This window comes from Myxine glutinosa, chromosome 14 (genome assembly GCF_964187855.1).
Source record: "Myxine glutinosa chromosome 14, kmMyxGlut1.1, whole genome shotgun sequence".
NCBI lineage: Eukaryota > Metazoa > Chordata > Myxini > Myxiniformes > Myxinidae > Myxine > Myxine glutinosa.
Window position 1 is genome coordinate 59,586,699 of NC_136274.1, and position 27,320 is coordinate 59,614,018.

Consider the following 27,320-nt stretch of genomic DNA (forward strand, 5'->3'; position numbering starts at 1 on the left):
GAACCTGATACCAACTGTAAAGCATGGTGGTGGAAATATTATGGTTTGGGGCAGCTTTGCTGCATCAGGGCCTGGGCAGCTCACCATCATAGAATCCACTATGAATTCTTCATTGTACCGGAGGGTGCTTGAGGATAATGTGAGGACATCTGTCGGAAAGTTGAAGCTCAACTGAAGGTGGACCTTGCAACATGACAATGACCCTAAACATACCAGTAAATCCACCAAGGAATGGCTGAAAATAAAGAAATGGAGGGTTCTGGAATGGCCAAGTCAAAGCCTGGATCTGAATCCCATCGAGATGTTGTGAGGGGATTTGAAACGAGCTGTGCTTGCAAGAAACCCCTCAAACATCGCACAGCTGAAAGAATTCTGCATGGAGGAGTGGGCAAAAATTTCTCCCAGTCGATGTCAGAGACTGGTAGACAGTTATAAGAAACGCCTACTTGAGATTGTTTCTGCCAAAGGGGGCAATGCCACCTATTGGAGCCAATGGTGTACATACTTTTTACACATGCAAAATTTGCATTTATGTTTATTTAAATTATACAATGGACTACAAAATGTAACTGTTTCATGATATTTGTTATATTATATCACCTTTATCTATCAATATTGTTGAAATGAAGATCAAATAGCTGTACGTGGAAATATGTTGAAAAAGTCAAAACTTTACATGGGGTGTACTGTACTTACTTTTTCACGTGACTGTAAACCAACTTTGATCCCACCAATAAGAAACTGTTTCTTCAGCTCAAATTCCAAAATTGATGGAGGGAACACTTCCAGAAAATGATGCAACTTACAGCCACCGGCTGCACATGAAACACCATCCACACGTTCTTGAGAGGTTGGTTGCCAGGGGAAGCTTGGCCCAAGTCTTTCAGTAACCGACTGGCCAGGCCTGTCGATCAGCTCAGGTTCGCCAGGGATTTGTCCATAGTGCCGGCGATAGCTTGCGTACTATTCGCAAAGGATACCGTTGGGCGTGGGATCTTTACCTTCATCAATGAATGCCAGCGGAAGGTCACCCCGGCTTAACGTTCAAGGGACGGCACACACATTGATGAATCATCCCACCTATACTTTACCACATGGCACATCCCATACATAAAGGGGCATTTTCTATGCCCCTGGCATTTACGTCGCTGGAGGCATTATGTTTTCAGGTTGTCCGTCCGTCCGTGATAGGTTTTCGTTACCGCAAAAACTTGAGAACGGCTGAAGGGATCTTAGTCAAACTTGGTGCAGGTATGTTTAATGAGGTAAAGATGAACTGATTCGATTTTGGGGTCACGAGGTCAAAGGGCAAAGGTCAGAGGTCATGTTAGGTAAAAATCCTGTTACCGTGATAACTTGTGAACCAGTGATGGGATTCTCACCAAATTTGGTACACTTATGTATAATGATGTAAAGATGAACTGATTAGATTTTGGGGTCAAGAGGTCAAAGGTTAAAGGTTAAATTCTGTAATAGGTCTATAACTTGAGAACGGCTGAAGTGATCTAATTCAAACTTGGTACAGGTATGTATAATGCTGTGAAGATTAACTGATTATAATTTGGGTCCAATGGGTCAAAGGTCAAAGTCTGTAATAGGTCTATAACTTGAGAATAGCTAAAGGGTTCTAATTCAAACTTGGTACAGGTATGTATAATGCTGTGAAGATTAACTGATTATAATTTGGGGCCAATAGGTCAAAGGTCAAAGCCCGTTATAGGTCTATAACTTGGGAACGGCTGAAGTGATCAAATTCAAACTTGGTACAGGTATGTATAATGATGTAAAGATTAAGTGATTATATTTTGGGAGCAAAGTTCAAAGTCTGTTATAGGTCTATAACTTGAGAACGACTGAAGTGATCAAATTCAAACTCTGTACAGGTATGTATAATGATGTAAAGGTTAACTGATTATAATTTGGGTCCAATGGGTCAAAGGTCAAAGTCTGTAATAGGTCTATAACTTGAGAATAGCTGAAGTTATCTAATTCAAACTTGGTACGGGTATGTATAATGTTGTAAATATTAACTGATTAGATTTTGGGGTCCCAAGGTCAAAGGTCAGAGGTTATGGCACAGAAAAATGTGATAACTTGAGAAGAGCTGAATGTATTTAAAGCAAACTTGGTGCAAGTATTATAATGATGTAATAATGTTGGTGGAGGCATAATCACTCGACATCGTGATGTCGAAAGTGCCGTTCTAGTTCTCATTGATACAATGCCCCGACATTCGCAGTGTCGACATTCATTCGCAGTGTCGACATTCATTCGCAGTCGACATTCATTCGCAGTGTCGACATTCATTCGCAGTGTCGACATTCGCGGTTCCGACAATCGTGGTTCTGAGGATTGCAGTTCCGACATTCGCAGCATTGTTCAGGGACGTCGTACTGTATTACCGTATCTTCACTAAAACTTGGAAAGAGTCCTGCTGTTGTTGTTGCTCTTTTACCTGTAAGAATTTGAAATCCAACTGTAATCATGTGCATTCCTTTTTGAAGAATTTAAAAAATTTCCACTGTGAATCACGAACTGCCATGGAACATATCACCCTTTTCCTTATTGAAACAATGTCTCGACATTTGCGGTATCGATATTTGCGGCATTTTCCAGGAATGCATCCCTTGCGAATGTCAGGGTCTGGCTTCGGGAGTGATGGAAGCAGCAGTCAGTTGCCTTACACAACACCCTGATTTAATTTTTGGTCCAATTGAGAAAAATTCAATTTTTCCATAGGTTGGATTAATTTGAAGCAACTATTGTTGAATTTTTTTTTTCTCTCCGAGGAGCATTTATGTGTTGCAAGGTGGGACAGATAGATGGCACTAGCATATATATATATATATATATATATATATATATATATATATATATATATATATATATATATATATATATATATATATATTGTTGCGGAGATGAGAACTGTGTTTTTTTGATTGTGTGCTGTATTATTATTATTATTGTTTATTCTGCGCCCCCCTACCTCCGGAGCTGTGTAAAGGTGAAAGGGCATCCCATAATTAGTCCACAAGCATACACATCAGCCAAGTAACAGAATACCCCTGTTGATAGTTATCTCTTATTCTGTGTTTTAGGGTAAGGCTGTGTCTCCCATTAATTGAAGTACTCCATTGCACCAGTGAAAGAGAATAGATCCCCTTTCATTCCCATCCCCAAAATCCCCATTTCCTTCACATCCCCTTTCGTCATTGCCGAGCCTCGATTGCCCATATTACATCCCCTCTCGTCATTGCCGAGCCTCGATTGCCCATATTACATCCCCTCCAAAACCACCATTGACCATGTGCTCGAGTCGGGGAAGAAAGGCGTGTCTCCACCTCGTCATAGAGGGGAAGAGGGGCGTGCCCGCCCGTCGTCATCAAGGGCGGAGCCCGAGGGTCGCGCGACCAACCAGGGCCGAGGTGAGCACCCCGATGGGCGTGTCCAAAAGGCCGGCGGCTTAATCGCCGGAGGCGTTATAAAGGCGCGCACGCAGGAAGCAAGTGGGTCGGTTGCCAGAGAGAGTTGGTCACCAAGAGTTGGTCGTGAGTGGAGGGTCAGTCAGTGGTTGCGTTGGTTGCGGTAAGAAGTCGGTGGTGAGAAGTGGTGGCGTTGAGTGGTCAGTGGTTGCGTTGGTTGCGTTGAGGTGTCGGTGGTGAGGAGACACCAGGGCCAAGAGAGAGAAGGTTCAAGGGCCACTACCAGCAGTTGCGCCAGAGACGGCAGACGCGCCCTGAGCTGAGCCAGAGAAGCAGCTTTGGCTCCACAAGCAGCGTTGACTCCACCAGGCAGCTTCAACCCGTTACCCCGCGGGGACCAGATAGCGGTGGCATCGGTGGCCGTCGAGGTCCAGCCGACGTCCCGTGCGGGATCAAGCCCGAACCATCTGCCCCAGCTGAACCTTCCCATTCCTCCTTCCAACATTCATTCCATTCCATCCTTCTTGTGTACGTGAGTTTGTTCTGTTTGTTCTGTCCTGGGGGTTAATTAAGCTGGTATAAGTTAATAATTGCACTGTGTCTCTGATCCTTCTGTATATTATTTTATTATCTTTCCTTCTCCTTGGTTACTTTGAGCATGTAAATAGTAGGAATAAATTTAGTGGTATTTCCAACCTTTTTGTCTTCTTCTTCTTCTTCACATCCGTGTCGCCTTTGTCTTTTCCCTATTGACTAGCTGCGGTGCGATCCGGCCAACGTTTGGGCGGGATCGGGTTCTAATCGGGGAGTAACTGTTCGGACGCGGTAATACACCACCGCTCGGTCAATATAACATCTAAAACCGCGTCTGTAACAATATATATATATATATATATATATATATATATATATATGTATATGTATATGTATATATATATATATATATATATATATATATATGTATATGTATATGTGTATGTATATATATATATATACATATATATATGTATATGTATATGTGTATGTATATATATATATACATATATATATATATATATATATATATATATACATATATACATATATATATATATATACATATATATATACATATATATATATATATACATATATATATATATATACATATATATATACATATACATATATATATATATATATATATATACATATATATATATATACATATATATATATATATATATACATATATATATATATACATATATATATATATATACATATATATATACATATATATATATATACATATATATATATATACATATATATATACATATATATATATATATATATATATATATATATATATATATATATATATATATATATATATATATATATACATATATATATATATATATATATATATATATATACAGACTTGGCATTTAATATGGAATATATTTTTTTTCTTGACTTGGGTTTACTTTCTGAACTGAGTATTTCAATCTGGTGAGTTTATTTTGCCCTTCAATGATGTCTTTGTTGAAAGAACCATGTCACTGATTGTCTTTCGTAGCAAGAAGTCAATAACAGGATTATATCACAGGTGGCGTGACAAAATGTAAGGACAGGTACATTTGACGATTGGCTTCACAATCGGGTATATAAGGGTTGTTGCGTTCTGTATTCGTGGAAAACAACTGCTGCACGTCTACAAAAGTTACTGCTGCTTCCTCTGGAGATGGTCCGTCAACTTGACAATGCTGTTTGTCATGGAGTGGTGGCTTTACGAAATTCTGGCATGAAACAGCGTGTTATTGCTCGGCAGTATGGCATCACTCAAGGTCAGGTGTCAAAGATCCTGAAACGAAATGCTCAGAGGGGTGTCCCTACTCCAATACCGAGGTCAGGACGTCCCCGCAGATCCACAAGGAGAGATGATCGCCAGCTGCACCGGTTAGTCTGCAATGGCCGTACCAAGTCAGCTAATAGGCTTAGGGCTGAGTGGCAGCAACTGACAAATGTGCCTGTATCCAGAAGGCTAGTCAACCAACGACTGGTTCAAGCAGGCTATCGTGCCAGGCGTCCCCTGAGAAAGCCATGCCTGACCAGACAACACAGCCAGCGCCGATTGCAGTGGGCCAGAGAGCACCGTCAATGGCAGCCAGGACACTGGAATCACGTGACCTTCAGTGACGAGTCTATATTTCTGGTCTATCGTCAAGATGGCCGGGTCCGAGTGCGCAAACAAGTGCATTAAGCCCACAACGAAGATTGTATAGTGTCAAGAGTCCAAGCTGGAGGTGGTGGGGTGACCGTTTGGGCTGCTTTTCATGCAGGGGGCAAAACTGACCTGCTTGTTCTTAATGGAAACCTGAACCAGTTCAAGTACAGGGTCATTCTGGAAGAAACATTGCTTCCATTTGCTCGTGCAGCCTTTCGAGGAAACTTTGTCTTCCAAGATGACAATGCACGGCCTCATCGTGCTCGCATGATCCAACACTTTCTTGCTGACCGTGGTGTAGAGCATATGGAGTGGCCTGCCATGTCCCCGGATATGAATCCGATAGAGAACTTGTGGGCAGAATTAACGCGTCAAATCGACAACTTGGACCAGCAGCCTACCTCTGTGCGTGAATTGCAGCAGACTATTGTCACTGCATGGCAAGCGATTCCTGTCCAAACCTTGGCAAATCTCGTGAACAGCATGCCTCGACGTGTACGTGCTCTCCTCAATGCTCGTGGGGGTTACACGAAGTACTGAACTGTAATTTTACTGTCCGTAATCCCAGTCATAATTTAGCTTTTGTTTTTGTTGAAAAATTTTTTGGCTAATGTGCAAAATAAAGAGATACTTCTGGAAAACGTACAGAAGTTTAACACAGTACTGTCCGTGAATTGAGTTCGATATCAGTTTACATCACTTTCAAGGATCAATTTATTTGCTTCGAAATGTCAAATGTCATTTTTGTTTCGTTTAAAGGTCACATTAACAAAATCTAGAATAATTTCAACATAATTCCAATGAACTTTTGGTTCTAAGTCATCTTGAAAAGTAAGTTTACGCCCACAAAAAAAATATTCCATATTAAATGCCAAGTCTGTATATATATATATATATCTGAGAAATAGTGGAAACTCCACAGTACGAGCAGGGCGTCTCATTTGCATTGAATAAATAATCGGGAGATTAAATCAGACGCGGACGTAGCTTCAGGACTTCGAGCTTTAATTTTTGACAAGCTTTCGACCAACAAAGGTCTTCTTCTGAGTCGGCCCCAAGTTCAACGGAACCCAAGACAACGGAACCCATATATATATACATATTATATATACTAGGGCATTGCCCGTACTATATCTATATCTAAAATTATATCCCCCCCCTCTATTTACATGAAATGGTTTGGTCCAAAGCGAACGGCTTGCGAGTACGGTGACAATCCCCCCCCCTCTATTTACATGCAATGGTTTGGTCCAAAGCGAACGGCTTCCGGAGTTTGGTAAAGAAATCGCCATCGCGTGCACAAACGCGCAGGAAAGCGAATGAATCGCAAATTCGGTTTTATTAGTTTTAAAACATAGTTTAACGCCAACATAGTTTGCAAACGTGAAATAAATGAATACGCTCTCAAATGTGCCATCCGAGGCAGAGTGTGTCCTCCACGTTCGGCACACGCGATCGTTCGCTGCTCTCTGATTGGTTGAATCGTTTTTTGGACATAGCTCGGTAAGTAATTGTCCGATTAATATGAAACCTTGAAAAGGCACATCCTCGGGTCCCCAGCAATATACCTGGCAAGTTAAAAGTATATCGGACCCGTGGTTGTCGAGAAACAGCGGTCACAGACAAACAAACAAACGTACAAACGTACAGACGTACAGAGATTACTGGAATTATAGATAGATATATATATATACATATATATATATATATATACAGACTTGGCATTTAATATAGAATATCTTTTTTTTCTTGACGGGTTTACTTTCTTAACTCAGTATATCAATCTGGTGAGTTTATTTTACACTTTGGTGATTTATTTGTTAAAAGAACCACGTCACTGATTGTCTGTCGCAGGAAGAAGTCAACAACAGGATAATATTAGAGGTGGCGTGTCAAAATGTACGGACAGGTGCATTGATGATTGGCTTCACAGTCAGGTATACAAGGGTTGTTGCGATTTGTATTAGTGTAAAGCAACTGCTGCACATCTCCAAAAGTTATTGCCGTTTCCTCTGGAGATGGTCCGTCAACTCGACAATGCTGTTTGTCATGGAGTGGTGGCTTTACGAAATTACGGCATGAACCAGCGTGCTATTGCTCGGCAGTATGGCATCACTCAAGGTGAGGTGTCAAAGATCCTGAAACGAAATGGTCAGAGGGGTGTCCCTACTCCAATACCGAGGCCAGGACGTCCCCGCAGAACCACAAGGAGGGATGATCGCCAGCTGCACCGGTTAGTCCGCAATGGCCGTACCAAGTCGGCTAATCGGCTTAGGGCTGAGTGGCAGCAACTGACAAATGTGCCTGTATCCAGAAGGCTAGTCAACCAACGACTGGTTCAAGCAGGCTATCGTGCCAGGCGTCCCCTGAGAAAGCCACGTCTGACCAGACAACACCGCCAGCGCCGATTGCAGTGGGTCAGAGAGCACCGTCAATGGCAGCCCGGACACTGGAATCATGTGATCTTCAGTGACGAGTCTAGATTTCTGGTCTATCGTCAAGATGGCCACGTCCGAGTGCACAGACAAGTGCATGAAGCCTACAACAAAGATTGTATAGTGCCAGGAGTCCAAGCTGGAGGTGGTGGGGTGACCGTTTGGGCTGCTTTTCATGCAGGGGGCAAAACTGACCTGGTTGTTCTGAATGGAAACCTGAACCAGTTCAAGTACAGGGCCATTCTGGAAGAAACATTGCTTCCATTTGCTCGTGCAGCCTTTCGAGGAAACATTGTCTTCCAAGATGACAATGCACGGCCTCATCGGGCTTGCATGATCCAACACTTTCTTGCTGACCGTGGTGTAGAGCATATGGAGTGGCCTGCCATGTCCCCGGATATGAATCCGATAGAGAACTTGTGGGCAGAATTAACGCGTCAAATCGACCACTTGGACCAGCAGCCGACCTCTGTGCGTGAATTGCAGCAGGCTATTGTCACTGCATGGCAAGCGATTCCTGTACAAACCTTGGCAAATCTCGTGAACAGCATGCCTCAACGTGTACGTGCTCTCCTGAATGCTCGTGGGGGTTACACGAAGTACTGAACTCTAATTTTACTGTCCGTCATCCCAGTCGTAATTTAACTTTTGTTTTTGTTAAAAAAAATTTTGGCTGATGTGCAAAATAAAGACATACTTCTGGAAAACGTACAGAAGTTTAACACAGTACTGTCCATGAATTGAGTTCGATATCAGCTTACATCACTTTCAAGGATCAATTTATTTATTTTTAAATGTCAAATGTGGTTTTTGTTTCTTTTAAAGGTCACATTAACAAAATCTAGAATAATTTCAACATAATTCCAATGAACTTTTGGTTCTAAGTCATCTTGAAAAGTAAGTTCACCCCCACAAAAAAAATATTCCATATTAAATGCCAAGTCTGTACTTGGTCTCAGGACGAATTGTGGCTGTCGTGGCTGTCTTTGGCAATTAAAAGAAAGACCCGTTAGGGACAATTGGCTGCAGTTCTCAATGCCGCACACCCGGACACGGACTGTATTACATGTCAAGCTCGCTCGGCCTAATTTGCATAAGACGTGTGATGCCTTATCAGTGTAACGCTGAGGTGATTCAGAGTTCCAATCCGTACGGTATCGCGACATTCGACGTATACGTACTCCGGCCAGGACAACACTGAAGCGGTCGACCATTATGGTCGCATTGTGGTGACTCGCTGGTTTCGAACCAGAACAACCGGGCGACCATAAAAAATACAATTACGAATCTCCACATTGTAATCCCGAATTCATTGTTTCACATGCAGAGTTTCTATTTTTGTAATGCACACATTCAATAGCCCATTGTCTAAACATCATATTGGTGTCCTATGATTGATGAGCTTCTGTAACGTCACTCGGGTTTGCACATCCAACACCTTCTCCAATTCCAAGTGGAGTTCTATTGTTAACAAATTTTGTAAGATAAAATTGTCAAAAGATGGATAAAAAATTGCAACAAGACTGGTTCTTCATTCTAATAATCACATGTACTCATCCAATGGCTTTTCAATCCTTCCAACCAAAAGTGCCTGCAAAAGATGGGTGACTGCATTAATCAGGTTTTGCTGCATTGCATTTTTTTATGTGCCGAGGCTAAAACATCAGGTGGTGTCTGTGATAATATCAGACAATAACAGCATTCCATACAATGAGAAATTTCTCAGGAATCTATGATTGAAGGATTGATGAGATAAGAGTTCCGAAGAGCTCGCCAAACTGAGCAAAGCAATCAATGACTCACATGACACTTATTGACCACTACTACTATTACAACCTCCCTCCTTAAAGTCAGGGAGAAAATGACTTTGGTACAAGTCATTCACGAACCGGCTGGCCAGGACTGACGTTCGACTGATGAACGCCAGTGTAACTCGCTTATACTCTGCGGACATCGTGGGGTCTTTAGCGTCCACCTGCTAATGCTGGCAGGTGGGAGACCCAGTTTAGCGTTCCCCTGCCTACGGAACTCCAGGATGACAGGATCCAAAAAACCCGGGCAAGATAGCTCATAGGTGAGTGCGCGAGCCTCTAGGTCGTTCCGGCAGCCCATTGAGTGCGCGAGCCTCTAGGTCGTTCCGGCAGCCCATTGAGTGCACGAGCCTCTAGTTCGTTCCGGTAGCCCATTGAGTGCAGGAGCCTCTAGGTCGTTCCGGCAGCCCATTGAGTGCACGAGCCTCTAGTTCGTTCCGGTAGCCCATTGAGTGCACGAGCCTCTAGGTCGTTCCGGTAGCCCATTGAGTGCACGAGCCTCTAGGTCGTTCCGGTAGCCCATTGAGTGCATGAGCCTCTAGTTCGTCCCGGTAGCCCATTGAGTGCACGAGCCTCTAGTTCGTTCCGGTAGCCCATTGAGTGCAGGAGCCTCTAGGTCGTTCCGGCAGCCCATTGAGTGCACGAGCCTCTAGTTCGTTCCGGCAGCCCATTGAGTGCACGAGCCTCTAGTTCGTTCCGGTAGCCCATTGAGTGCAGGAGCCTCTAGGTCGTTCCGGCAGCCCATTGAGTGCACGAGCCTCTAGTTCGTTCCGGTAGCCCATTGAGTGCACGAGCCTCTAGGTCGTTCCGGTAGCCCATTGACTGCACGAGCCTCTAGGTCGTTCCGGCAGCCCATTGAGTGCACGAGCCTCTAGTTCGTTCCGGTAGCCCATTGAGTGCAGGAGCCTCTAGGTCGTTCCGGCAGCCCATTGAGTGCACGAGCCTCTAGTTCGTTCCGGTAGCCCATTGAGTGCACGAGCCTCTAGGTCGTTCCGGTAGCCCATTGAGTGCACGAGCCTCTAGGTCGTTCCGGTAGCCCATTGAGTGCACGAGCCTCTAGTTCGTTCCGGTAGCCCATTGAGTGCAGGAGCCTCTAGGTCGTTCCGGCAGCCCATTGAGTGCAGGAGCCTCTAGGTCGTTCCCGCAGCCCATTGAGTGCACGAGCCTCTAGATCGTTCCGGTAGCCCATTGAGTGCACGAGCCTCTAGTTCGTTCCGGTAGACCATTGAGTGCGCGAGCCTCCAGGTCGTTCTGGTAGACCATTGAGTGCACGAGCCTCTATGTCGTTCCAGCAGCCCATTGAGTGCATCCAACAGCAGCATCGAATTTCGAACACCTCCGACAGTTCGTTTCACCTCTATCGCGACAACATCCTTTGACGCAGATCCGCAGATTAAAGGCTGTGCTGTGACCTGTTTGTTTCAAAGTCGAAAGGTTTGGTGAACTTTCAAACTTCGCGAAAGTTCACAACCGTGACGCCCAGCGCTTACAAAAGAAAGAACACTCAGAACTTTTCAGAACACGGTCTATCAGCAACAATATCACGACGCTACAATTGTACTGCAACGTACCGTAGTCAGTCGTTCCTGCGCTGCCCAAAACAGAAGCGAAGATGTTGAAGAGGCTGAAGGTTAAAGGGAGTCTTCCCATAGTTAGAGCCAGCACCTCCGCTGGGTATAGACACTCTTGGTGGGTCTCCAATATTCCTGCGTTTTTATGTTAAATGAGCCTCGGCTCGCATGTTCAAAGCTTTCGATGTTGGTTGTGTGGAGTTCGGCATGCACACACCGGCGGCAACATGATGAAGGTAGTGACAACTCACTCACACAAGTTGCTCGACGTGTTCTCGACGGGTGACGTAGTCGGAAGGTGTGGTTGTGGAATCCTAAACACTGCAAGAGGTGTGCTTATTGTTTTGTTGTCGTTTTTTTATTATTATTATTCCATCTTCGTTCGTTAACCACTTACAAACACGCACTGAGTGGCAACAAGCATCTGCCTCAACCACGTGTATGACACAAGCAAAAGGTATATCGCACGCACAACTCGATCTTCAACACACAGGTAGACTGTTACGAAGCTTCTCGGTGTACATACAAACCTCTGTTTTGCCGCGGTTTATACAAGGAGGTGCAAGATCAAACAAACGGTAAATTCAGGTATATTAAAGAGATACAACCTCCGTTCATTGCGACCATGCGTTACCACTCCACAGGACACCTGCAATAAAAGAAGGGGCCGTGGGCAGGTGTTTACCATACAGACTTGGCTCGTTTGATGCCTCTTCTCCGATTGCAGGTTAAACACACCTGCTTCTTGCAGCAAAATATCCCGCACTGGAAACGGCACAGATAAAACGATTACGCCGCAACGTTGGTCCGTAAGAGAGCGGAAAATTTCCATCGCAGGTGAAGGATGCAGGTGTCGGTGAAATTCCTCGTTGTCATTCTTCCATAAAGTCGAGGCAAAAACAATTACCGTGAGATGATTCTCCCAGGGTGGTGAGCTTCACACTAGACCGTCCACAGGTAATCTTTATCACTTTCCAATTTCTCATTACGAGTCCGAGATACATCAGGTGAGGGTTCATCCTCCAGTCTTTACAAGTATAATCACCCCCAGGTGCCCTTGTCTGTCAACATTTATACAGAGTTTATTGAATTATGGTCCAGTGCAGGTACTTTGGTGCAAATGATCTTCCTTTATACCCTGCAGACCATTACCCCCACCATCATTGTTCTAGTTTCACTGCTCTTTGGTGGCAAGCAGAGGTGGTACATTCGATTTGACCTTTTTGGGAGATGACCAGATACTGTCAAACATGATGGCCTCCTGGAAAGGCGGGCAGACAGACTATTCCAAGTCTGAATAGGCTTTCCAATTAAGGAATTTCCAAAGTCACTGTTACTTATCCTTCCTGTGTCCATTTTGGTGCTCTGTGGCCTGGCACAGTTTGTATCGCGGAATGCACAATGACCTTCATGGAAAGGGAGCTTTCTGGACCCTGGAAGCTTCTCAAGGTCTTCAGCCGCTGTGTTGGCTACTCGTCTAGGAAGATGTACAACTGTGTGGCAAACTGTGTGGCATAGTGGACCATTGGCCTGGAATTCGGAGTGGCGGTTTTTAAGTTGCATTTCAGTTGTGTCCCACGCAATGCCAGCAACCTCGGCCATGTTGTCCCCAATCTGCAAGCTTTACCGGGGCATTGTGTCCTAAGAGTAGCATGATGAAGCAAAGAGATAAGTTGTAGTGGATTAATTGCTTTACTTCGTCTTCTTTTTATTGTCAAATACACAAACAAAGTGCCTCAAGTTACCAAACTGATCAAGCACTTCCACAAGGCCTCAACATTCTTTCCTCTGTCGTTTCGTTCTTGGACAGTGGAAATGATTCCACTTTCCCCCCTTATAGATAGCTGCATTCCTCCCGAGAAATTTACAGAAGGCACTAAACGGTAACTTGGAAGGAACACTCTACTCTGCAAGGTCTCACTGGGCCTTGCCACCTTTCAGCAACACCAGCGCCTGACAATTGGAGAAGGAAACAGGTGTGAAACTTCAGACTTCCTGAATGCTTATCAAAGGAGTTGTGGGCACAGACTGCAAAGCAAGAAGGAAAAGCATCTGTTACAATCGAAAACGATTTCCTTATTCCCACATGCTCACAGATTAGCCTTAACCTCACAAGGTCGTGCATGTAGTCAGAAAACATCTAATCGCTCCATCCAGTTAGGCTTTTCATATCCATCAATCCTTTTCGGCAGCTTTTATATTTGATAACTGAAAATATAATGCGTCATTATTTGCAAAGGTGGCCTGTTGGTGTAAAACTGAAGTTGTGAAAAGGTGAAAAGGTGGTGAAGTTGACAAAGGTGAAGATAAGAGGTGGCCTGTTGTTGGATTAGCGGTTAGGGTGCTGGCTTGGGATCCGAGGATCCTGGGTTCAAATCTTGGTCGATCTCTGAATTAACGCCAGGGGGGTTGACCCAGCCTGTCATCCTTCCGAGGTCGGCAAATTGAATGCCAGTTCAGCAGCATCACCACCTTCACCTCCTATCAACAACAGGTTCACCACCATCTCTTATCTTCCCCCATCCAAAACCTTGAACTTCTCTACCCCCATTAATTCACCCCAGATCCACTCTTTTGAAATACCAACTTCTTTCCTGGAAGTCCTTGCAGTGACCATGTGCTCCATGCCTCCTCCCCCCAAGCCCTCTCCCTCCCACAGATCTCCCGATGTCCCTGCTCCCAAATGTTGTGTTTGTGTGCTTACCTCTCTCTCCCCATCTTGTCTACCGCTCCCCTTATTATATGTTTTATGTGTTAGTTTTTTTTTTGTGATTAATGTTAGCTCTTTCACGAGCCTCGATCTTGTATACAAAAAAGGGGGAAAAAGGGCAGGATGTTGTGTATCGGTGCTCCAGATGGTTACCCCGCACGTGTGAAGCAAAAAGCGGGGTTAAGCAATTGGTTCACTTTCTCTCTCTGTCTGTAGACCAGTTTATGATCGAGGAATAACTTCATTTCAAGTGAATGATAAATTTTGAACACCGTAGAACACGAATCAGAACGTAAATCGGAATACGAACAGCCAGTTTAGCAGTACTTTGGCTCTGTATCCAGAAAAGTGAATGGAATCTTGCCCGGATTGCGCATGCGCACAACAATATTCAGGTAATTTATTTACTCTGTCTGGCAGTCAAACAAAATTGAAAATCATTCCAAACAGGAAACGTACTATTTTTAAAGGCGTCATCAGACACAAACAACAGACAGGAATAAGTAATGTAGCGTGCTAAATAAGGTGGCGTAAAAGGCGCTGCATCAACGGCGGTGAACTTCCGAAAAACGTCTTTAAAATATTTATTTTATTTAAATTGAATTATATACTTGAACACCATAGAACATTTAACAGTATTTCGACAAAATATTACGCCATTTAATGTCATCTTGACCAATCAAATTTGCCGCTCGCACTCTCAGCGTCGGGGAATATTGAGATTCAGACAAATTTGTGGTTCATTGGAAATGTAGATCGTGCTCGGAAACGCAACAAGCAAGAGCTTAAAAGACTCTTCCCATGGCCTTTTCTTCCCAAGACTGCGTGGGGTAAGGTGTTCTACGAATCTCCTTGTAGGTGTTCTCACATTCCTGAAAGCGTTCCAGAATCTTAGATTTTGGGCTAAACTGCTACTTTATATTGCAAAATGGGGACTAAATTCTATCACAATTAGTCAAATGAAATTTTACATGTTTACCATGTGTACCCACATGCCAATTCATCCCTTGTAGGTCACATCATAGGTAAGAACACAAGAATTCTAGTTGAATGCCACATAACCCGTCCGACCGGTCCCATAAGAAAACGCCAATGACTATTAAGAAAAAACTTCAGAGATTGAAAAAAATGCACTGAACATTCACTCATTAGACGTCGCCAATGACGTGACAGACATGCCTTTACCTTACTCTGTAGGTGTTCCACAGAAGGTTGCGGAGCCATCTTTGATTTGTCATTGCGACTTGTAAATGATGAATCATTGTCCTTGATGATGTTGTATTGCTTGAAGAACAGTGCAATGACGGCTGTAGCAATGGCAGACAAGTCATGTTCCATGTTTGTTAAATAAATAAAAGTAAATATAATAAATAGATGCCAAAACGTCTGAAATGACATTCGGACCAAGTATATGTATGTATGTATGTATATATATATACTGTATATATATATATATATATATATATATATATATATATATATATATATATATATATGTATATATATATATATATATATATACAGTCACGTGAAAAAGTAAGTACACCCCATGTAAAGTTTTGACTTTTTCAACATATTTCAACATACAGCTATTTGATCTTCATTTCAACAATATTGATAGATAAAGGTGATATAATATAACAAATATCATGAAACATTTACATTTTGTAGTCCATTGCATAATTCAAATAAACATAAATGCAAATTTCGCATGTGGAAAAAGTAAGTACACCCTTGGCTCTAATAGGTGGTATTGCCACCTTTGGCAGAAACAACCTCAAGTAGGCGTTTCTTATAACTGTCTACCAGTCTCTGACATCGACTGGGAGAAATTTTTGCCCACTCCTCCATACAGAATTATTTCAGCTGTGCGATGTTTGAGGGGTTTCTTGCATGCACAGCTCGTTTCAAATCCCCCCACAACATCTCGATGGGATTTAGATCCGGGCTTTGACTTGGCCATTCCAGAACCCTCCATTTCTTTATTTTCAGCCATTCCTTGGTGGCTTTACTGGTATGTTTAGGGTCATTGTCATGTTGCAAGGTTCACCTTCGGTTGAGCTTCAACTTTCCGACAGATGGCCTCACATTATCCTCAAGCACCCTCTGGTAAAATGAAGAATTCATAGTGGATTCTATGATGGTGAGCTGCCCAGGACCTGATGCAGAAAAGCTGCCCCAAACCATAATATTTCCACCACCATGCTTTACAGTTGGTATCAGGTTCTTGTGGTCAAATGCTGTCTTTGGTTTTCGCCACACATGTCTTCTGGTACTGTGGCCAAATAGCTCTACCTTTGACTCATCTGTCCAGAGCACATTGTTCCAGAAGTGCTGGTCTTTGCCTCGGTGTTCATTGGCAAACTTTAGTCTTGCCCTGATGTTCTTTCTGGACAGCAAAGGTTTCCTCCTGGCACACCTCCCATGTAGATCAAATTTGTGCAGCCTCTTTCTCATGGTAGACTCGTGCACTTTGACATCAACAGTGGCAAGAGCTACCTGTAGGTCCCATGATGACATTCTGGAGTTCTTCAAGACTTCTTTCAGCATCTTGCGGTCTGCTCTCGCGCTGAAATTGCTGGGGCGGCCTGGCCTAAACAAGTTGGCAGTTGTTTGGAATCTTCTCCACTTGTAGATGATCTTCCGGACAGTCGAATGATTGATTTCAAATTGTTTGGAGATCTTTTTCAATCCCTGCCCAGACTCGTAGGCATCTATAACCTTCTTACTGAAGACCTCAGAGAGCTCTTTTGATCTAGGCATGGTGACGCCGCACACTTCAACAACAAAGAGCAAACCAAACTAAATGTCTGAGGTTTAAATAAGACAGGTTCCTCCAAGATCCTCTCTAATGATGTTCTAATCATTTGCACCTGAGCTGGTGCACCTGATTCTAATTTTAGGTATTTGAAGTAGTGATAAATGTAGCGGTGTACTTACTTTTTCCACATTCGAAATTTGCATTCATGTTTATTTAAATTATACAATGGACTACAAAATGTAAATGTTTCATGATATTGTTACGGATTCGTAACTTCCGTTGTTGTGGTTCCGGAAACCGAACCGGAAGACGACAGGAGAGAAGAGGAAGAGGCGTGGCGGGCAAAGCCGGAGAAGACGCGTGACGTCGAGGCTCCGTAGCGAGCGTGGTCTACCAAAAGAAGCGAGGGAATTTTGAGTTCCTTGAAAGGACATCCGGCGATAGGAATCATCCCTGGAATTGAGAAATCTGCGCAGTCAGCTTTGGGCGCTGAGATTTCGACGAATCCTCGCCTAGTCGCATCGACTCAAGTAAGAGCCGTCGGCCTTTTGAACCTCGTGCTTCGGACACCTACAAAGGTTTTGCTTCATGTCAGCTTTACCCCAACATCCTACCGTCTGTCAGGGGATGTGTGTGTGCGACCGCTTCGTCTCCAATTACGTTGCGGTTTGCTGAGTGAGTGGTGAAGGTGCTCCTCTGGAGGGCGCCTTTGTACAGTTTCGGTGGGGCGATCGCCATTGCCAACTGTACGCAATTCGGGTCTTGACTGGAGAGCGAGATTCAGGCTTCGACTGGATATCATTCTAGCGACCGCTGGAGCAAATCACCTTCGCCTTGGAAAAGGTTATGGAGACATTGAGGAGTGTCCTTTGCACTCGATGGGAGCGCAGTGAGTTCTCTGACTTTAGTGATGGTACCATCCTAAGCGATAAGGTATATGGAGTGCACTCTAAATTGCCAGTTGTTGTACCGTTATTATTGTGTGTGATTCTTAATACAATATCTGTTCATTTATAATCATTGGTGTGGCTTCACTATTGATTTCTAACACAGAATAACATATTTTTCTGCCGGGGCTCCTCTCGGGGTTCGGAGGTTTACCGAGACCAGGAGATCGTAGAAAAACCCGAAACAATATTTGTTATATTATATCACCTTTATCTATCAATATTGTTGAAATGAAGATCAAATACCTGTATGTTGAAACATGTTGAAAAAGTCAAAACTTTACATGGGGTGTACTTACTTTTTCACGTGACTGTATATGTATATATATATATATATATATATATATATATATATACGTCACATCACTGTAATGAGAAAACCACATACTGCAGTCAGTCATCCTGAAGGTCATGAGGCAATTAAAATTAATGCTCCAAAACCCAGCCTGATATATTATATTAAAAGGAGGTGATGATGGTGTGATATCAAGGAAAGCCAAAATGTCTGTTTCACCCCTGTCTGTTTGTCTGTTTGTTTGTTTTTTGTTTGTTTGTGAACAAAATATCTCAAAAAGTTGTGGACGGATTCGGACGAAATTTGGCAGAGATGTGGCGTATGTCACAAAGACGAAATGATTAGATTTTGGTGAAGATCCGGATTCGGAACCGGCTACGAGAATTTTTAAGTGATTCTTCACCATTGGGAGGTAGGGCCAAAAATTATACATAGCAGGATATCTCAAAAAAGGTATGGATGGATTTGGACGAAACTTGTTGGACAGGTTGGGTGTGTTACAAGGAAGAATCGATTCAATATTCTGGAAGATCCAGATCCGGATCCAGCTATTTAAATTTTTTAAGTGATTCTTCACCATTGAGTGATATGGCCAACCAGGCGGAGGTATGCTCTCTACTGAGTGCCGTACTAGTTACCTTCGCAAAAGCGGAAGGTTATGTTTTGATCGCTGTGTATTTATTTGTATGTCTGTGTGTGTGTGTGTGTATGTTATTCGCATAACTCAAAAAGTATTCAACCGAATTGCATGAAATTTGGTGGGATGATTGGTTATTATACGGGACACATTTGATTAGATTTTGGGAGCAATCGGGTCAAAGGTCAAGGTCAAGGTCACGAAAAGGTCAAAATCGTATTTTTACCAAGTACAGAACAGTAGCTGCGGCGAAGGTATGCGCTCTACCGAGTGCCCGTTCTAGTTTTGTCATTGTTTTTGACCCGATCATGAAGAATCCCTCTAAAACTTAAAATTTTCGTATCCAGATTCGAAACTTCACCAAAATCTAATCAATTCGTCCTTGTCAGACCCCAACCTCTCCACCAAGTTTGGTCCGAATCCATCCACAACTTTTGAGATATCCTGCTCACGAACAATTAAGCAAACAGACAAGAAAGGAAGGACGTCAGGTCAGAAAGGAAGCCTGACAGGTATGACGAAAATTGACAATCAATAATTGATTGATTAATTGATTAATTGTGTAATTAAAAGAAATAAATAGTAATCGTAAAATAATTAATTGCTTAATCGATTGCCGAATAGCATAGCTAAACCACCACTGTGTCATCAGATTCTGTGACTTTTTGAAAGTTGTTTTTTTTGTATACAAGATCGAGGCTCGTGTAAGAGCTAACATTAATCACAAAAAACAACAACAAACGGACACACAAAACATACAATGAAGGTAGCGGGAGACAAGATGGGGAGAGAGAGGGAAGCATACAAGTACAACAGCAGAGAACAGGGACAACGGAAGATCTGTGGGAGGCAGGGGGCTTGAGGGGAGGAGGCGGGGGGGGGGAGGGAAAGTATAAAATGCATGGACACTGCTGGAAATTCCAGCAAAGAAAAAAGTCGGTATTTCAAGAAAGAAAAGTGGATTTGGGGTGAATTAACGGGGGTAGAAGAGATCAAGGATCAAGTAATTCAATTATCAGTCATCTCAGTAAGTAATTCATCGAGAAATCAAATAGAAATTAAATAGAAATCGATAGAAAAGAAAAAAATTCAATCGAATAGTTAATCAAAAGATCAAAAATACCCTCCACAGCAAAATCACTTGATCACTGTCATGTCCAAATATCAGCTTCCTAGCTCAAAAGGCACCTGAGATATTGGCCAGAAGAAAAAGAAAATAAATAAGTGATTAATAAATCGATAACAATTAATTAATTAATCAATTTATTAATTAATCAAAAAATTTTCAAATACCGTTTTTGCCAAAGCAATTGTTCCCTATTGTGCACAAATTTCAGCTTCCTAGCTCAAAGAATGGCTGAGATATCGCCTGAACAATTGATATTCACTGAACAAATGAGCAAGTTAACAAATGATATCCTGAACCCCTGAAAAATGATATCCTGAACAAATGATATCCCTTGAACAAATGATGCTGAGATATCCCCCCCCCCCCCCCCCCCCCCTTTCACTCCCCTCCCATTCCCATGCCTCATCCCCCAAAGCCCTCTCCCTCCCACAGATCTCCCGTTGTCCCTGTTCTCTGCTGTTGTACTTGTGTGCTTCCCTCTCTCTCCCCATATTGTCTCCCGCTACCTTCATTGTATGTTTTGTGTGTCCGTTTCTTTTTTGATTGATGTTAGCTCTTACCGATCTTGTATACAAAAAAAATAATTGCTCATGTGCATTTGTGGGGCAGAGACTGAACAAGAGAGGTCTGGGGCAGTTGGCATCGCGAGAAGTACCTCACGTTAGGACGTCGAGGAGCGCGAATCCACGCCATTTTTTGTGTGCTTCCCGTGCGGTGGTTTGGAAGTGTCGAATGTCTACAAGCCCTCAGTTGAAATGCAAAGCTGAATGCCGGCCATTACCAAACCATTTCATTTTCTTTTATTTCTCCCTGTGTCTGTAATTGAGTCCGTTGGAGTGTCCCTCACTTTAGCCTATTACTATGAGTTTTTACCGCAACATTTTTATTACCTCCGCTAACAAAGTGGATGGAGGTTATGTTTTAATCCCCGTCTGTCCGTTTGCTTGTTTGTTTGTTTGTGAACAAGGTATCTCAAAAGGTTGTGGATGGATTCGGACGAAATTTGGCAGAGATGTAGCGTATGTGACAAGGACAAAATGATTAGATTTTAGTGAAGATCCGGATTTTGATCCGGCTACTAGAATTTTGTAAGTGATTCTTCACCATTGGGAGATAGGGACAAAAACGATATGTTGCAGGATATCTCAAAAAGTTAAGGACGGATTTAGACGAATCTTTGTGGACAAGTTGTGTGTGTGACAAGGAAGAATCGATTCAATTTTGGTGAAGATCTGAATATGTATTCAGATTTGAGAATAATTTAATTTTTCTAAGTGATTCTTCACCACTGATAGGGCCAAAAACGATACATAGTGGGAAATCTCAAAATTTTATGGACGGATTTGGATGAAACTTGTTGGACAGGTTGTGTGTGTGACAACGAAGAATCGATTCAATTTTGGTGAAGATTCGGATCTGGATCCACCTCGTAGAATTTTTAAGTGATTCTTCACCATTGAGTGGTGTGGCCAACCTCGACTGAGTGCCGTTCTAGTTGTATTTCCATTTATTTTAATTAAATCATTATTTGTTGAATTTTACTTTTCTTGTCTTGTTTCGTTTCTTTGTTCTGTGGGTTCGGATAAACCCTGTGTGTTCCCGATCAGATAAGGCTTCGGGCCTCTCCCTCGCGCGCCAAGGACAATCCGGCCAGGCTTCGAAGTACACCTCGGAGTTAATGCTCGTTTTGGTCATCCGTCACCCAGGGGTCTTAACCCCGGGGACATGACAATATATATATGTATATATATATACAGTCACGTGAAAAAATAAGTGCACCCCATGTAAAGTTTCGACTTTTTCAACATATTTCAACATACAGATATTTGATCTTCATTTCAACAATATTGAAAGATAAAGGTGACATAATATAACAAATATCATGAAACATTTACATTTTGTAGTCCATTGTATAATTTAAATAAACATAAATGCAAATTTCGCATGTGAAAAAAGTAAGTACACCCTTGGCTCTAATCGGTGGTATTGCCCCCTTTGGCAGAAACATCCTCAAGTCGGCGTTTCTTATAACTGTCTACAAGTCTCTGACATCGACTGGGAGAAATTTTTGCCCACTCCTCCATGCAGAATTCGTTAAGCTGTGCGATGTTTGAAGGGTTTCTTGCATGCACAGCTCGTTTCAAACCCCCACCCCCCCCCACAACATCTCGATGGGATTTAGATCTGGGCTTTGACCTGGCCATTCCAGAACCCTCCATTTCTTTCTTTTCGGCCATTCCTTGGTGGATTTACTGGTATGTTTAGGGTCATTGTCATGTTGCAAGGTCCACCTTCAGTTGAGCTTCAACTTTCCGACAGATGGCCTCACATTATCCTCAAGCACCCTCTGGTACAATGAAGAATTCATAGTGGATTCTATGATGGTGAGCTGCCCAGGCCCTGGTGCAGCAAAGCTGCCCCAAACCATATTTCCACCACCATGATTTACAGTTGGAATCAGGTTCTTGTGGTCAAATGCTGTCTTTGGTTTTCGCCAAACATGTCTTCTGGTACTGTGGCCAAATAGCTCTACATTTGACTCATCTGTCCAGAGTACATTGTTCCAGAAGTACTGGTCTTTGCCTAGGTGTTCATTGGCAAACTTTAGTCTTGCCCTGATGTTCTTTCTGGACAGCAAAATGTTTCCTCCTGGCACACCTCCCATGTAGATCAAATTTGTGCAGCCTCTTTCTAATGGTAGACTCGTGCACTTTGACATCAACAGTGGCAAGAGCTACCTGTAGGTCCCGTGATGACATTCTGGGGTTCTTCGAGACTTCTTTCAGCATCTTGCGGTCTGCTCTCGGGCTGAACTTGCTGGAGCGGCCTGGCCTGAACAAGTTGGCAGTTGTTTAGAATCTTCTCCACTTGTAGATGATCTTCCGGACAGTCGAATGGTCGATTTCAAATTGTTTGGAGATCTTTTTAAATCCCTTCCCAGACTCGTAGGCATCTATAACCTTCTTTCTGAAGGCCTCCGAGAGCTCTTTTGATCTAGGCATGGTGATGCTGCACACTTCAACAACAAAGAGCAAACCAAACTAAATGTCTGAGGTTTAAATAAGACAGGTTCCTCCAAGATCCTCTCTAATGATGTTCTAATCATTTGCATCAGAGCTGGTGCACCTGATTCTAATTTTAGGTATTTGAAGTAGTGATAAATGTCAGGGTGTACTTACTTTTTCCACATGCGAAATTTGCATTTATGTTTATTTAAATTATACAATGGATGACAAAATGTAAATATTTCATGATATTTGTTATATTATATCACCTTTATCTATCAATTGTGTTGAAATGAAGATCAAATAGCTGCATGTTGAAATAGTCAAAACTTTACATGGGGTGAACTTACTTTTTCACGTGACTATATATATTATATATATATATATATATATATATATATATATATATATATATATATATATACACATACACAGTCGTCGCCAAAAATATTGGCAGCCTTGCACTTTTTTCAAATAACTCACAATTTTCTCTAAAAATAAGTTTAAATTGACAAAAGTATTTGGTCTTCGCAATTATTTATTTCACTGTAAATATTACAGAGCCTTTGTTTTTGATTCAGAACTTAATATATCCTTTTAAATCAGAAAATAAAAAGAAATGGGATGACAATTATTGACACCCTGGACTTAATATTTGGTGGCATAGCCTTTGGACAAAATAACTGCAGTCAAGCGCTTCCTATAGCCATGAATGAGCTTCCTTCACCTCTCTTCTGGCAGTTTGGCCCACTCTTCTTGTGCAAACTGCTCCAGTTCTCCCAGATTTGAAGGGTGCCTTCTCCCAACTGCTGTTTTCAGATCTCCCCACAGGTGTGCAATGGAATTTAGATCTGGACTCATTGCTGGCCACTTCAGAACAGTCCAGCGTTTTATTTCGAACCATTCGTAGGTCTTGAAATCTTGAACCTTGAACCATGAACCATGTCTTGACGCATAACCTTCGACGTGGACCCAGCGTTCTGACACGGAGTTGAACATTGCACTCCAAAATTCCTTGGTAATCTCCTGATTTCATGATACCATGCACACATTCAATGCACCCAGTGCCAGAGGCAGCCCTGCAACCACAAAACATCACTGAACCACCTCCATGTTTGAATGTAGAAAAGATGTTCTTTTCTTTGAAGGCTTCATTTTGTTTTCTGTAAACATAGAGATGATGTGCTTTACCATAAAGCTCTAATTTTGTCTCATCTGTCCACAGGACATTCTCCCAGGATGATTTTGGCCTGTTCAGGTGTGTTTTGGCAAACTCCAGTCGAGCTTTCTTATGTGTCTTTCTCAGCAGTGTGGTCCTCCTGGGTCTCCTACCACAGAACACCCTTTCATTGAGTTGGCGACGGATGGTGTGAGTTGAAACTGTCGTACCTTGTGTCTAAGTACCATGTGTCTGAAGGTCAGCTTGAATCTGTTTGGCAGTTGATTGAGGTGCTTTCTCCACCATTCGAACAATCTTTCACTGCAATCTACGATCAAGTTTTCTCTTGCGGCCACGTCCGGGGAGGTTGGCTACAGTGCCATGGGCCTTAAACTTCCTGATAACATTGCATATGGTGGAGACAGAAACATCAAGGTCTCTGGAGATGGACTTGTAGCCTTGAGATGGTCCACGCTTGGCTACAATCTTGTCTGATCTTCTGAGACAATTCTATCGTTTTCTTTCTTTTCTCCATGCTCATTGCAGTACACACAGTGACACAAAACAGCAGAATGACTCCTTTTCTCTCTTCAAACTGGTTGAATGAGTCATTTTTTATATTGCAGGCACCTGCAACTCACTGCAGATGAGTTAAATTCCAAAGTAAAGGAGAATCACCTGCATGAAATCTAATTATTTCTAACAACTTCTAAAAGGTGCCAATAATATTGCCTGGGCCATTTTAGGATTTCGGTGTGGAATAAGCTAAGATTTCGTATTTTTTTCAGCTTTTTTGTTTTGTTCCACTGCAAACCAAAGCAATACATATGTGGATACCAAAATATATTTTAATTTCAACAATCTTCTGGAAGAAATGGTGCATTATTTGAAAGAGTGCAAGGGTGCCAATATTTCTGGCCACGACTGTATACTTGTATCTATATATATATATATATATATATATATATATATACATATATATATATATATATATATATATATATATATATATATATATATATATATATATATATATATATATACAGTATATATATATACAGTATATATATATATTGTTACAGATCGCGGTTTAGATGTTATGATGACCGAGCGGTGGTGTATTTAACCGCGACCTAACAGGATCCCTGACTCACCCGATTCACCCAGGACTTTGGCCGGATCGCACCGCAGCTGCTCAATGAGGGGAAAAGACGAAAACGACGCAATGTAAAGAGGAAAACGAAGGCCAAGAAAGGTTTGGAAATACGACTGAATTTATTGACTATTTACACACAAGCAAAAAGAAAGCAGTCACGTTTATTTACAAGCACATAAGACGCAGGTGACACAGGGAAAATGATTAGCTTACCTACAGTCTTAATTAACCCAGGACAGAACAAACAAAAGACACTGACTCACGCGGGGAATTGCAGGATGTGGATGGCTGGAGGTGAACGCTGGGTGGAGCCAACGCGGAGCTTGGCGGAGCTTTGGTGGGGGTGAACGCTTGGTGGAGCCAACGCGGAGCTTGGTGGAGCTTTGGTGGAGGTGAACGCTTGGTGGAGCCAACGCGGAGCTTGGGGGATTGGTGTGACGGGTTCTCTCTCCTTCCTTAGTCCCACCCAGTCCAACAACTTCCTCTCTTGCTTAGTCCCACCCAGTTCAACAACTTCCTCTCTTGCTTCAGGACTCTTTCTCTCTCTTTCTTGGTCCCTCACTCTTTACCACCGACTCCTCACCGCAACCAACGCAACCACTTGACCACCACCTCTACTGACTGACTCTTCACCACTCTGCACTTGACGACCGACTCCCAACCAACTCAGACCAACTCAAAGTGCATCTCCGACCAACTCCTTGTGACCACTTCCGTTTGCGCCTTTTATAGCGCCTCCAGCGATTACGCCGCCGGCGTTTTGGACACGCCCATCGGGGTGCTCACCTCGGCCCTGGTTGGTCGCGCGACCCTCGGGCTCCGCCCTGGATGACAACGGGTGGGCGCGCCCCTCCTCCCCTCTGACGAGGTGGAGACACGCCTTTCTTCTCCGACTCAAAGCACATGGTCAATGGCGGTTATTGGAGGGGAGGTGATTGGGAATCGAGAGCTCAGCAGTGACGAGAGGGGATGTAATATGGAAATGGAGGTTTTGGGGATGGGAAGGAAAGGGAGATTTTGGGGATGGGAAGGAAAGGGGATCTATTCTCTTTCACTGGTGCAATGGAGTATTTCAATTAATGGAAGACACAGCCTTACACTAATACACATAATAAGGATATAACTGTCAAAAAAGATATATCGTGTCCTGCATGTATGTTTTATGGACTAACTATGGGAACGCCCTTTTGACCTTTATACAACCACAAACGGAGGGAGGAGGGGTGATATTTTACAACAACCTTTTACAACAACATTTTACCACAACAATAAAATAAAAAAACATTCTCATATCCACAACACTGCACCCTCCTCCCCTTAGGCACGTCCCGGGCCTATTACTTTTACCTTAGTGTGGCACGTAGGTGTAGTTCCCTCTACTTTTAACCTGACCCTGAGTGCGACAGTTTTAAAACATAAATAAATGTGTCCCGCTGCTCCATTGCACCCTGCCTAACAGACTTACGCCCACAGTTAACCGAATTGCGGAATGGTCTTCAAACTATACACTGACGGTGGGAAGCATTATTTACAATGACGCTATTTTTATTTACAAAACTAACCCAGGACCTGTGATTGTTCTTTCTGGGGGGGAGACAGTCTGCTCTGCATCAATGCACCATGAACGCACCCAAAAACGCACCAAAGGACCCTCAAGCACCAATCGGTGCAGTCATCACTGTCCAACAATGTTCAATAAAAATAAAATCAACAACCCCTAACCCTGCAGGTGGTCTCTTGCTCTTCGGCTCCCTCTGCTGGTTATTATTATTTCTTCCAGTTGTTGTCATTCTTTTGCTTTGCTTACTGGCGGCCTATTTTCAATAAAGTGTGCCCAATGTGTCCTTTTTATTTGCTTTATTTATGGCCCACAGGGCCGACTATGTGTGGTTCACCTGTGGGGCATCGGTGCCCTGTGGCCAAGGTCCGCCAGCAAGATTTCGGGCCCTCATGGCCGGTTCCAGCAGAGGGGCCATGCCCCAACCCATGGGGTCCATAAGTGGTGCTCGGCCACAGACATGTGGTCCATAATGTGGTGCATCGATGCAGACAGCTGGTTCTGGGAAT

At 42.9% G+C, this 27,320-nt stretch overlaps 2 protein-coding genes across 2 annotated transcripts in view; both read right to left on the reverse strand.

Moving 5' to 3' along the window:
- Positions 1–11,711, reverse strand: part of LOC137439818 (interleukin-10 receptor subunit beta-like) — a 47,811-nt gene extending 36,100 nt beyond the window's left edge. The window contains exon 1 of the mRNA XM_068135940.2: positions 11,455–11,711. Coding sequence (XP_067992041.2) covers positions 11,455–11,533 — 79 coding nt within the window. The 5' untranslated portion in view covers positions 11,534–11,711. The remainder of the gene's footprint in view (positions 1–11,454) is intronic.
- Positions 11,712–11,814: 103 nt separating this feature from the next.
- Positions 11,815–27,320, reverse strand: part of LOC137439819 (fibronectin type III domain-containing protein 4-like) — a 103,092-nt gene continuing 87,586 nt past the window's right edge. Inside the window, exons 6-7 of the mRNA XM_078768319.1 lie at positions 15,350–15,471; positions 11,815–13,482 (exon numbers count right to left, since the gene is read on the reverse strand). Of these exons, the coding sequence (XP_078624445.1) occupies positions 13,441–13,482; positions 15,350–15,471 (164 nt within the window). The 3' untranslated portion in view covers positions 11,815–13,440. The remainder of the gene's footprint in view (positions 13,483–15,349; positions 15,472–27,320) is intronic.